Source organism: Suncus etruscus, chromosome 14, assembly GCF_024139225.1.
Source record: "Suncus etruscus isolate mSunEtr1 chromosome 14, mSunEtr1.pri.cur, whole genome shotgun sequence".
Lineage (NCBI taxonomy): Eukaryota > Metazoa > Chordata > Mammalia > Eulipotyphla > Soricidae > Suncus > Suncus etruscus.
The window spans coordinates 6937106-6950583 of record NC_064861.1 but is presented as its reverse complement, the minus strand read 5'-3'; the positions used below and the strand labels follow the sequence as shown (position 1 = coordinate 6950583).

Genomic DNA, 13478 nt, shown 5'->3' with positions numbered 1-13478 from the left:
TTCCTGAGTGCAGAGCCAAGAATAACCCCTGAGCTTCACTTGGTGTGGGCGTTAAACAAACAAAACCAAAACAAAATTCCCCCCCCCCCAAAACCCAAAATCTTGATGGCATTGCCTCTAGTGTAGGAATCAAAATCATAATAAATTTCCACGCTGATCGAAGTAACCAAGGAGCCATGATGAAAGAAGTTTTAATGGGGGTAGGTGATAGAAATATGTCCAGAGTTTTAAATGTAAAAATTATGTATTTTGGGGCCAGACCTGGTGGCTTTCAGGAGTTACACCTGGCTCTGTGCTCAGAAGTCGCTCCTGGCAGGTTCAGGGATCATATGGGATGCTCGGGATCGAATCCTGGTCGGCCACTTGCAAAGCAAACACCCTAACTGCTGTGTTATCACTCTGGCCCCTAAAAATTATTTTTGAATTTAATTTTATTCTCTAATAATTAATTTTTCCTTGGGGATAGTTCCAAGATTGTCAGTTTCAGAAAGATCGGTAAAAGTGACCACTCCTAGGAAAAACCAGGTGATCTGATTGGTTCAGTCTGATATACTTGGAAGTTTTATGTTGTTTTTTGGGGGAACCACACCCAGCTGTGCTCAGGGAACACTTGTGGGACCATATGGCATGCTGGAGGTCAAACATGGGTCTACTGCATGCCCACTCTCCCACTCCTGTCACAACAGTCCTCTGAGCTAGTAGCTTTGGGTAATAGTTTCTTTTTTTGTGTTTTTAGGTCACTTCTGGTGTCACTCAGAGTTTTACTCCTGGCTGTGCGCTCAGGAATCATTCCTGGCAGGCTCTGGGGATCATTGCTGGGGATTACTGCTGTACTATCACTCTGGCCCTGCTTTGCGCGATTTTAATTATTTTCTTTTTACTGAGGAAACCAATTTATAGGTTTATACTTAAATGTGTTCGAGGATCCTTTTTTTTTTTTCTTTCTGTTAAGGCTGGAGTGTTAGATATTAAAAAGCTGAATTATGGGGGCCGGAGAGATAGCACAGCGGTAATGCATTTGCCTTGCATGCAGAAGGATGGTGGTTCGAATCCTGGCATCCCATATGGTCCCCTGTGCCTGCCAGGAGCGATTTCTGAGCGTAGAGCCAGGAGTAGCCCCTGAGCACTGCCGGGTGTGACCTAAAAGCCAAAAAAGAAAAAAAAACTTGAATTACTCAATTATTCTGAAAGCTCCAGCCAGGCACCTTTAGCTGGTCTGCTATTTGCAAGCTCCTACACCCTCAGGTGCGGTTAAAGCCGCCTGTTTGGAGACCCAAGGGCTGGGTCCTGACGGAGGTGGTGCCAGTTCCCACCACCCTCATTCCCCCACTTAACTAGAGATGGAATTTAGGCGAAGTGAAACCACCTTATCACAGCTGCTGAGATGGTTGAATCTGGGTTTGAACCCAAGTAGTTGATTCCTCAGCCCTGTCTTCTTTGTTTGTATTTAGACCTGCCAAACCAATGCATTCAGAGTTCTGGGATGATTGTCCCAAACGTGTCTATATTTTCATGTAGACACACTTTTTTTGTTGTTCTCAGGCTACACTCGGCTCACTAAGGGTTTTTCCCCTGGTTCTGCGCTCAAAAATCACTCCTGGCAGACTTGGGGAACCCTATGGGAGGCCGAGGCTCAAACCCGGATTTGGCCTCGGGCAAGGCGAATGCCCTACTCACTGTGTTATATTATTCTGGCCCCAATAGATACACTTTTTGTTGTTGTTGTTTTTTCCTTTTTTGGTCACACCTGGTGACACTCAGGGGTACTCCTGGCTATGTGCTCAGAAATCGCTCCTGGCTTGGGGGACCATATGGGACGCTGGGGGATCAAACCATGGGCCACCCTAGGGTAGTGCGTGCAAGGTAGAAAAGCTTTATGCCCTGTGCCACTGCTCCGGCCGCCCATAGACACTTTTTAAAATACATCACCAAGGGGCTGGAGAGATAGCACAGCGGCGTTTGCCTTGCAAGCAGCCGACCCAGGACCTAAGGTGGTTGTTTCGAATCCCGGTGTCCCATATGGTCCCCCGTGCCTGCCAGGAGCTATTTCTGAGCAGACAGCCAGGAGTAACCCCTGAGCACCGCCGGGTGTGGCCCCAAAAACCAAAAAAAAAAAAAAAAAATCACCACAGAGCTATATATATATATATATAATATTATGTATATATGTATGTATATATGTGGTATACACACACACACAGCAGTGGTTAGGTTGTGATATGGTCAGCCCGGGTTCAGTCCTCCAGCATCCCATAGGGTCCCCTGAGCCCACCAGGGCCCCCAAACAAAAAGAGTAATCACCATGGGTGGGGACTGGGGACACTAGTGGCAGAAATGCACACTGGTGAAGGGATGTTTGCTGGAACATGATTGCAGCTCAACTATCAACTTCTTTGTTTTGTTTTGTTTTTTTGGGCCACACCCATTTGATGCTCAGGGGTTACTCCTGGCTAAGCACTCAGAAATTGCCCCTGGCTTGGGGGGACCATATGGGACGCCGGGAGATCGAACCGCGGTCCTTCCTTGGCTAGCGCTTGCAAGGCAGATACCTCTAGCGCCACCTCGCCGGCCCCAACAACTTCTTAATTCTCATGGTGAATCATTAAAAAAATACATCACGTTTGCTGTAGAAGTCACAGACACTGAGATAAGTCACACACAGTCTGAGATAAGGTGCTTGGGAGGAAAAGAAATTCATCTGTTCCTTGCAGCTATGGAGGTGGCCGTGGGGGTGCTCTATAGAAAATGTTTCTGGAGCTGGAGCGGGGAGGCCGTTTGTCTTGCACGATTTTGACCCGGGTTCGATCTCCGGCATCCCATAGATTCCCCCTGAGCCTGCCAAGAGTGATCCTGAGCGCAGAGCCCGGTGTTGGTCTAAATTAGAACAAGAACAGGGTGAGGGCAAATGACCAGAAAGCTCCCTAATCTGGCTCACCCCTCATTCGTTCGATGCATAAACCTTGCCAGCAGACTGTTGACCCATGCCCAATGTCTGGCCCTCAAGGAGGAAGCAGGAAGCCACTTGAGTGTTGAGTTCCACACCCCACACCTCGTCCTTTACCGCGAGTGAAGCAGGCCTCTGCGACTTGCCAAGGCCAGTGACATTGTCAGGAAAAGGCGCAGTGCGAGTCCAGGCTTCTGTCATCCGAATAATAGGCCTTAAGTCTCTCACCCTCCCTGGAGATGCTTAGGGCTTAACCCTGCCTCTGCGCTCAGGAATCCCTCCTGGGGGTACGCAGGACCCCCGTCAGGGATGTCAAGGATCGAACCCAGACCCCTGGGGTGCTACTTGTAGAGCCAGTGTCCAACACCCACCCTACTTCTGGGGGCCGTGCGGGGCTGCAGGGTGGCTAGATCCGAAGAGCATACCCGCCCCACCATGCTTTATTCCTGCAAGAGGCGGCTGCGTTGATTGTCCCCAGTCTGGAGTCGGGGCCCAGAGGAACCGACTCGGATGAAGTCACTTGGTCACCAGTTGATTCGACGGGCCCTGAGCAGGAGTCCACCGGCACCCCGCAGCACCCCTGTGGCCCCGCGGCTGCCTCAAGAGCTGCAGGTACCCCAAGCTGGGCGCTGGGCTCCGGTCAGTACCGGCGGGCGAGCCAGCCCCGAGGTTCTCTGGGAGGCCGGTGCCGGGTCAGCTTCGCCCCAACCCAACGGGAGACCGTGGCCCCGGGAAGGCCCGGGGCGGGGCTCCCCGGCGGCGGAGGAAGGGGCGGGGGCAGCGGCCGGGCTGCAGGAAGCGGCGACGAGCTCGGCGGCGGGGCTGCGAGGGGCTCCCGCGGCGGGTAAGGGCGCCGAGGGCCGGTCGGGGCCGAGAAGCAAGGGGAGGGCGCGGGCGCAGGTCCCCAGGGCTGGAGTCTGTTCGGCCCGTGGGCGCTTCTTGCTCCCTCGCCCCAAGAGTCGGGGGTCGCCTGCTGGAGCCCCGAGACCCAGCCAGCCCCCAGCGGGCCGTGGGGTTCGGCCGAAGCTAGTAGATCCTCGGCAGCGACCGAGGCGGCCCGAGGCCCAAGTCCTGCCGTGGACGGGGCGGACGCGGGGCCGAGTGGCCGCGGGAGAGGGGCGCAGCGGGCACGGGGGTCGCGGCCCGGCGGGAGCCGAGGGCGAGGCCCGGCCGTCGGGCACCGTCCACCCTCGAGAGCCTTCCCCGCCTCGCCTTCCTCGGCCCGTCCGTCCCTTGCCCGTCGCCCGTAGATGGCCGGCGGCGGGTCTTTTAAAAATCGGCTGCCGGGCGCAGGAAGGGGCTGCGGCGAGCGCCTCGTGGCCCCTGGGGAGAGCGGGGGACTCAGCGGGAGGCGCAGCCAGGCCAGGCCCCCGTGGGACTCGGGGGTGCCGGCGAGCCGAGCCGAGCGCAGACTTTGGAGCCCGCTGCGCACCTGGCACCGTGCGTGCGGGCACCTTGGACCGGGCGCGCCGGCTCCCTCCTGGCCCTCCTGGCGCCGCCGAGGGAGATAGAGCCTCTCTGAAGCTGCCGCCGTCTCCGAGGTCGCAGCGACTGTGCCTGAGCTCCCCCGGGCCACCGGGGCCACAGCCTTCCTCCCCCAGCTCTGCTGCCCCAGGCGCCTCTCTTAAAGCGCTCCTCCTGACTGCTGCGCTCGGGCGTTTGGTCAAGACGCCAAAAGAAGGGCAGGTTCGGGTTCGTGCCAGCCCCGGGGACGGTGCCTTGAAAGGCGGGTGACCACCTTGCCACTTGATTAGTTTAGTCTTTGGGGGGAGCAATCCCAGCAACGCTCAGAGTGTACCCTTGGTGGTGCTCAGGTGCTCATCCACGATGGATGCCCAGGACTGAGCCGGGGTGGGCTGTGTGCCAAGCAAGTATTTGCATGCTTCCCAGACACCCGGATAGGATAGGATTAACGCATCTTTTGTTTTTCTTTCTTTGTTTTGCTTGTTTTTGTTTGGGGGCTACACCCTGCAGCGCTCAGGTGTTTTCTGAGCTCTGCCCTGAAATCACACCTGGTAGGCTTGGGGAACCATATGGGATGCAGATCGAACCTGGGTCAACCATGGACAAGGCAAACGCCCTCCCTCCGGGCTGTGCTATCTATCACTCTGGCTCTTATGTGGGAGAACGAGTCTGTGTGGCTTTGGCACCACTCTCAATAACACACCAAGTGTGTTTTACAACTAATACCTTTAGATTCCCGGTTCTGGTTCTGGACTGTTTTGTAGGGAGAACAGGTGGCAGAGGGGAAAGGACTGCCCCATTCACTCTGCTCTCTTTATCTTGGGTAGGCAGCCCCTCACTCTCTTCCCACAACCTCCCCCCTTTTCTTTTTTTTGGTTTTTGGGCCACACCTGGCGGTGCTCAGGGGTTACTCCTGGCTGTCTGCTCAGAAATAGCTCCTGGCAGGCACGGGGGTCCTTATGGGACACCGGGATTGGAACCAACCACCTTTGGTCCTGGATCGGCTGCTTGCAAGGCAAACGCCGCTGTGCTATCTCTCCGGGCCCAACCTCCCCCCTTTTCATCACTTAGATTCACAGCTACCACCCAAAAAAGGGTGTTAGGAGTGGAAGTCTGTTGTTTTATGGCTATAAACCAGAGAGAACTAACTACCAAAAATCACCATTTTTTTTAATAGGTGAAGAACAAAACATGACAGAGACAGATGCTTTCTACAGGAGGTAAAACATGCTTTTCTCTAATTCTCAACCCAGGAAGGCCCGTGGTGGCCTGTACAATGCAGTACAGAAAGGAGATCTGGGTTGCGAATGTTGGGGGCGGCCAGCACTGATCAGCAGCGCTGGAGCTGCAGCTTCCTTGTTGCCCCCCCCCCCCACGTTGGGAAAGACCCTAGTTGATCTGAATGCGGAGTTGTGGAAATCTGGGGGTGAGACAGGCTTGGGGAGGGATGAAACGGCTGTGTCAGGACAACTGCTATGAAGCTTCCAGTATATTCTCCACCAGTGAGAGGTTTCTGACGTGTGCCAACCTGACTTGTGGCTCTCTGAGGCTCCCAAACAGGCTGCATTTCAGGGAGTAAAAGAGAGAAGTCACTGAGCCCTCCTGAAACTTTGCCTACCTGTAGAGACTGGTGGAGGCCCAGGCTAGGTAGCGGTACCCACTTTGGGCCAGGCTCTGACAGGACCAAATAACCATCTCTTTAACTGTCCCCACAGTGTCATGATCGACCCAGCAGAAAAGTACAAAATGGACCACAAGAGGCGGGGGGTCGCTTTGATCTTTAACCACGAAAGATTCTTCTGGCACCTGGCGCTACCCGACCGCCGGGGCACCTGCGCGGACAGAGACAATCTCCAGCGCAGGTCGGTTCTGGTCACCCCAAACCAAGTCCTTTCTCAGGCACCACCTCCCTCAAAGCAGGCTGGAACTTGGACCCCACTTACAGCATATGATCTTCATCTGTGTTTGCATCCTGGCAGCATATGTCCCCCCCACCACCACCACATCATCTGGTGCTCTTGGCACTGAACTCTGCGTCTAGACAGCCCTGAGTCCCCCTCTAGTCTCCTGAGCAGCAGGGGAAATGCCACAATAGGGTGAGCATGTTGGAATGCAGGAGGCTCAGGCCTGCTCTCCAGCCCCAGCTGGTTGCCCCAGTACCAGCCAAAATAACCCCCTCCAGCACTGGCGGAGTGTGGCCCTTAAAAAAACAAGCACAATAAAGCAAGCACACCTGCATGGTTTTCTAACCTGTGCCAGCACGATGACTTGATTGCTAAGTGTGTTGTTACAAATGTGTTTACTGGCAGAGGAGAACTTGAATTAGGGTGATACCCCCATAGCGTTTGGGGTGACTGTGAAATTCCTTATTGGTGTTAGAGCACAGTGAGTGGGAAAGGCATTTGCTTTGCAAGTGGACAGCCTGGGTTTGATCCCTGGCATCTCATACAGTCCCCTGAGCCCGCCAGGAGTAATTTCTGTGCACAGAACCAATAACCACACCTGAGCACTGCCAGATGTAGCTCAAAACCAAAAAGAAGAAGAAAAATCCTTATTGTCTTACTTGATGTGTTTCCTTCCAAGGAAAGGTCAAGTTTTTGTTTTTAAATTACTATTTTTTTTTTGGGGGGAGGGCAATCTGGTGGTACTCAGGACGTACTCCTCGCTCTGTTCAGAGATCAAACCTGGGCGGAGCTTGAGGGGCACCCTGTGGGCTACCAGAGATTGAATCCAGGTTAGGTGCATGTATGCTTATATGCCCTCCTATCCCTTTTGCTCTGAACAAGTCAATTCATGTGTCAGTTAAAGGTGTGTGGGCCAGTTCCCCAGATCGGGCAATTCTGCATGAAGCCTCGGCTGCGGAACTCAACTCCTGTCTCTCTCCAGGTTTTCTGACCTAGGTTTTGATGTGAAATGTTTCGACAATCTCAAAGCAGAGGAAGTGCTACTCAAAGTGCATGAGGGTAGGTCATTTCCCTTCTACCTCTGCAGGGGCCCAGGTCCTGAAGGTGAGCCTGGGTGACCAATCAGCTGCTGTCAGCAGCTTTGCTAGTATGGGCCCAGGCTCACCTGGGATTCTCCTCCACCCTTGGGGACCCTGGCCAAGTGTTGGCCTTCAGAGCTCAGGCCAGCTTGCTCTTGACAGGAGTGCTGAGACAGCCCCTTCCTTCAGCAGAGCGGGACAGACACACTCTTGCTACACTTTCATACCCTAGTAGAGTAGCTGTTCTTTTGGGGGGGGGGGGCATACCCAGCGATACTCAAGGGGTTACTCCTGGCTCTGCGCACAGAAATTGCTCCTGGCAGGTTTTGGGGGACCGTATGGGATGCCAGTAATCGAACCCAGGTCCATTCTGGCTCAGCTGCATGCAAGGCAAACTCCCTACCACCGAGCTATCTCTCTGGCCCCTGAAATAGCAGTTCTTTTGTTTTTGGACCATCCCTGGAAATGCTCCAGGGTTACTCCTGGCTTTGTGCTCAGGAATCACTCCTGGCGGTGCTCAAGGGACCATATGGGATACTGGGGATTGAACGTGGGCTGGCTGCGTGCAAGGCAAATGTCCAACCCTGCTGTGCTGTTATTGCTCTGGCCCCAGGAGTAGCTCTTTTAAATACGCGGACAGCTTTGTGGGTTGCTCGCAAGCTCTCTCCAGATCCTGTCTCTGTGGTTTGAGGCTTTTCTGGACGCTGAACCTTGCCAGAGGAAAGTTAGCTGATAGTTTACAAAGTAAAAAATAGAAAGGGTCTTTCCAAAATGTTCTAAGCAGATTACCAAAACTTTTTGTTTTGTTTTTGGGTAACACCTGGTGGCACTTTGGTTACTCCTGGCTCTGCACTCAGAAATCGCTCCTGGAAGGCACGGGGGACCATATGGGATGCCAGGATTTGAACCACCGTTCGTCCTAAAATGGCTGCATGCACGGCAAACACCCTACCACTGTGCTATCTCTCTGGCCCCATCAAAACTCTTATTCTCAAAATGACTGGGCCCATAAAAAACCCTGTGAATGTAGCTTTTGTTTACCCATTTTCCCCATAAGCAGATACAACTGTGATAGTTTTTATTTTGTGGGGGCCACACCTGATGATGCTCATGGGACACCCACCCCAGGCTCAGTCAGGAATCACTCCTGGTGGAGCTTGGGGGACCATATGGGATAGACAGATTGGCCACATGCAAGGCAAGCACCTTGCCGTCTATGCTATAGCTCTGACCCCCCCCCCCACCCCAAAGTTTAATTTTTAAAGATTAGCCACAATTACAGTCACTTGGAACAACATAAAAGTCATATAAATGTATATATCTGTCTGAATATTACACTGATTGGTTAGTTTTTGGATCTCAGAGTTTTATTATTGTTCAGAATTTTGGTTTTTGGGTTTGTATTTGTTTGTTTTTGCTATACCTGGCTTACTCCTGGGTGTCAGGGGACCACACAGGGTGGGGACCGGATTTGGGGATCTCAATAACAGGCATTTTCTTTCTCATCAGTGGCGACTTCCAGCCACATGGATGCCGACTGCTTTGTGTGTGTCTTCCTGAGCCATGGCGAAGGCAACCATGTTTACGCCTACGATGCCAAAATTGAAATCCCTGCGCTGACAGGCTTCTTCAAAGGGGACAAGTGCCAGAGCCTGGTTGGGAAACCCAAGATTTTCATCATTCAGGTGAGACCACCAGGAACCCCAGGAACTGAGGCCAGTCTCCCCATTGGCTTCTCTGGGAGCTAGAAAATGTCTTTTACATCCTTGTCACTGAGAGTGGCGTTTTGAGTGCTGGGTTGAAATTCCTTTTATTTTGTCTACACCCAGTGACACTCAGGAATCACTCCTGGCAGGCTCGGAGGAACTTATGGGATGCTGGAGATGAAACCTGGTTCACCTTGCATGCAAGGCAAACACCCTACTTGCTGTGCTATCTCTTATTATATAAACAAGCCAAACTTCTCAGCCTTTATGCAGTAGGAGGGCAGTTGGAGCCAGGGCCTCATTGCCACCTCCATTCCAAGTCCCCTCTTGCTAGATGGATAATTGTGAATTATCCTTTTTGGCTGACCAAGGATGTTAGATGTTGGGTCTGGGAATGCCGTAATCATCCATTTGATCACAGCGGGCTGGGGTGTGACCCTAAACAATTAGAAATTTGGAAGCCACTGATCTCTCCTCCCCATGACATCTGTCACTTGCTGAGTATGTGGCATTTTTTCTTCTCTGTATGTTGGGGGCTCTGTGCTCCAGCTTTCTTTAGACATGGACCTCTTATACATTGGGTCAAGGTGTTATCTGTGTCCTAGGCATGTCGTGGCGACCAGCATGATGTGCCCGTCCGACCCCTGGATGTAGTGGACCATCAGAGTGGCACACCCACTGGAAACGTCACAGAGGTAGATGCAGCCTCTGTGTACACACTGCCTGCTGGGGCCGACTTCCTCATGTGCTACTCAGTGGCTGAAGGTACGTAGGACCCAGGGCAGTGTCCTGGGAACAAGGTGCTTCCCACAGCAGTGGGGGATGAGGCTTCTCATGGCAGGAGCCCACTTCTGTTCAGCAAAGCCGGTCTGCTCAGTGACGAATGCGGGACTACACGGGACACTTTCTGTGTTCATTCCTGCAGTGCCAGGTTCTGTTGCTCAGAATCACTGCCTTGGGGACTTGATTTTTTTTGGGGGGTGGGACCACAACTAGTGTTGTTTGGGGAACCCTATGGGATGCCAGTGATTGAACCCAGGTCAGCTGCATATAAGGCAAGCACCTCCCCTCTGTGCTGTCACTCCTGCCCATCAATGGGAAAGTTGTTTTCTTATTTTCTCTTTCATATTCCCAAAGAATCAGCTCCTAGTTTCATTGTAGTCTCTTGCATTGGTTTTTGTTCTAATAATCTTTATTTCCTTTCTTCTACTATCTTTTCAACTTAATTTGTTCTTTTCTAATTCTTTTTAGATTGTGTGTGTTTTGAGCTAGTCTGTAAAGTGATCAATTGATCGTTATGTGTTCACTGCCATTTTTGCTTTGCACTTTTGTTTTTGGGTCACACCCAGCTTTGCTCAGGGGTTACTCCTGGCTCTACACTCAGAAATCACTCCTGGCAGGCTGGGGGGGACCATATGGGATGCCAGGATTCGAACCACTGTCCTTCTGCATGCAAAGCAAACATCCTACCTCCATGCTATATCTCCAGCCCCTTGCTTAGCAATTTCTGTAAGGTTCGACAACAAATAATTTTGAATTTATTTTACAAGTACAATTTTTCCCTCGTTATTTAACCTTAATAATATTGTGGCTGGAGTGATAGCACAGCAGTACGGTGTTTGCTTTGCATGTGACTGACCTGGGATGGACCCAGATTCAATTCCTGGCATCCTTTATGGTCCCCTGAGACTGCCAGGAGCAATTTCTGAGCACAGAGCCAGGAGTAACTCCTAAGCACTGCTGATTATGGCCTCCCCAAAACGTATACTAATATTAAATGCAGTAGTAGTAAACATTAACTGTTTTTATCTTTGTACTATTTGCTTTTCTCTTTTTTTTTGGGTGGGGGTACACCCAGGTGGTGCTCAAGGGTTACTCTTGGCTCTGCACTTAGAAATCACTCTTGGCAGGCTCCGGGGACCATATGGGATGCTGGGAACTGAACTTGGATCTTGAGTCAGCTGTATGGAAGGCAAACGTCCTATCGCTATTGCTATAACTCCCCCCGCATTTTGTTATTATTATTATTATTTTTGGTTTTTGGGTTACTCCTGGCTCTATGCTCAGAAATCAAGCCAGGAGGCTCAGGGGACCATATACATACATATGGGATGCCAAGATTCGAACCACCGATCTTCTGCACGTATGGCAAACACTTTACCTCCATGCTATCTCTCTAGCCCCTCCCCTGCATTTTTAATCTTTATACTAGCTTTACAAAGTGCACATATGTAGTACAAGTTCATCATTACCAGGCACGTTATTTCCTGTAAAGCCTGGCAGATACTTATCTAGGAGGGTTATCAGGATGGAAATTTGAGACTTACTGATCTGGAAGTTTTCATTTTGAGCAGGCCAGAGTGGCATAGTAGGAGACATGTATGGGATGCGCCACTCTTGGGATTCTTCAAGCCTGATTATAACGTAGGTCTTGGAAAACCCTGTGCTCCCTGGAGTGGAACTTGAGCTATTATTTCTTCAGGAAGGATTTCTACTGCTTTCACTCCTTTTGGGACCCTTTCAGAGGCAAATGTTTTTCTGTGCCTGTGTTCCATTGGTTCTACTCTTGGAAAGTCTCTTGCATCTGTTACTTTAGAAATGATAAAGAACGGGGCCGGAGAGATAGCATGGAGGTAAGGCGTTTGCCTTTCATGCAGGAGGTCATCAGTTCGAATCCCGGCGCCCCATATGGTCCTCTGTGCCTGCCAGGAGCAATTTCTGAGCGTGGAGCCAGAAATAACCCCTGAGCACTGCCGGTGTGACCCAAAAACCACAAAAAAAAAAAAAAAAAAAAAAGAAATGATAAAGAACTAGGGACTGGAGTGATAGCTTAGCGGTAGAGCCTTTGCCTTGCACGTGGCTGACCCAGGATGGACCTAGTTTAATCCCCGGTGTCCCATACAGTCCCCCAAGCTAGGAGTGATTTCTTTTTGTTTTTTGTTTTTTTGGGCCACACCCATTTGATGCTCAGGGGTTACTCCTGGCTAAGCGCTCAGAAATTGCCCCTGGCTTGGGGAGACCATATGGGATGCCGGGGGAATCAAACTGCAATCCTTCCTTGGCTAGCGCTTGCAAGGCAGACACCTTACCTCTAGCACCACCTCACCGGCCCCTAGGAGTGATTTCTGAGCACATAGCCAGGAGTAACCCCTGTGCATCACCTGGTGTGGCCTTGAACAAAGAAATGATAAAAAAACAGAACCAGGCTTCAGTGGATTAAGCAAAACCTTGTCCTGTTTTGATTATCTGGGCTTCTGGTCTTCTTGATAATCTGTGGTTTTCTATAGAAAGGCTCTTTAGGGGTCACCAGTGTGGGGGTTATTGGCTTATAATCTATGGGTCTATCAGAATGGGGGTTCTGCTAAAATAGGCTCCCACCTCCAGATCCTTAACATGAATGAGTCCCCTTCACTGAGGTGCCTGTCACTCGATGGACCCTGCTTGACCCCCTCAACACTTCCATTCTCACTGACTGAGGTTTCTCCTACCTACCTAATTTTGGGGTGGCTCCTCAGGTCCTCAGATCATGAACAGTCAGTGGAAGTTTTGGACCTTTTTTTTTTTTTTTTTTTTTGGTTTTTGGGCCACACCCGGTAACGCTCAGAAGTCGCTCCTGGCTTGGGGAACCATATGGGACATTGGGGGATCGAACCGTGGTCCGTCCTAGGCTAGCGCTGGCAAGGCAGACACCTTACCTGTAGCGCCACCACGCCAGCCCGGAAGTTTTGGATCTTTTCTCACGAGCCACACATGGATCATAGGTCATCCGGAAATGTCTCTTGTGTTCCAGGGTATTACTCGCACCGGGAAACCGTAAATGGCTCATGGTATATCCAGGATCTGTGTGAGATGCTGGCGAAGTTTGGCAGCTCTCTGGAGTTCACGGAGCTGCTCACGCTGGTCAACCGGAGGGTGTCACAGCGCCGTGTGGACTTCAGCAATGACTACAATGCCATTGGGAAGAAGCAGGTGCCCTGTTTTGCCTCAATGCTGACCAAAAAGCTGCACTTCCTTCCGAAGCCCCAATAAGGGGAGTGATTTCATTCTTATGTGCCTGTTTTCAAAATAATGCCCCTTCTTATGTAAGTATCACTAGGTGAAAAAGTATGGTACAGCAACATAAATCATGGTGAGTTTTTTTCTGGGGGTGTGGGTGCTAAGATTTACAAACAGAATCATCAGGGATTTTTTTTTTATAGTGAAAAAAATCCACAATGCTTGAATTCTTGAATTTTATAGTCATTGCAAGATTGTTTCCACAATTTTTGTAAACTTTTTTTTATAAAAGTTTATGTATTTGAAAACAATCTGGAGCTTGTTTTCTCTTACTCACGTGTGTGTTGTCAGTTCAGAAATGTAGCTGGCCTATTTCTACTTGGGG

At 51.0% G+C, this 13478-nt stretch overlaps 1 protein-coding gene across 1 annotated transcript; it reads left to right on the top strand.

Moving 5' to 3' along the window:
* Positions 1–3748: 3748 nt before the first annotated feature.
* On the top strand, positions 3749–13245 carry CASP6 (caspase 6). The gene is made up of 7 exons (XM_049786952.1): positions 3749–3788; positions 5586–5628; positions 6124–6270; positions 7295–7371; positions 8901–9076; positions 9703–9862; positions 12888–13245. Exons 2-7 carry the CDS (start codon positions 5600–5602, stop codon positions 13124–13126), a joined length of 828 nt encoding a protein of 275 aa, XP_049642909.1. The 5' UTR covers positions 3749–3788; positions 5586–5599; the 3' UTR covers positions 13127–13245.
* Positions 13246–13478: the final 233 nt, after the last annotated feature.

Excerpts from the sequence above, each read along its gene's own strand:
- CASP6 (XM_049786952.1), top strand. The coding sequence starts at position 5,600 with ATGACAGAGACAGATGCTTTCTACAGGAG. Across the intron at positions 5,629-6,123 it reads ACAGATGCTTTCTACAGGAG|TGTCATGATCGACCCAGCAG; the intron begins GTAAAACATGCT and ends CTGTCCCCACAG. Across the intron at positions 9,863-12,887 it reads GTGCTACTCAGTGGCTGAAG|GGTATTACTCGCACCGGGAA; the intron begins GTACGTAGGACC and ends CTTGTGTTCCAG.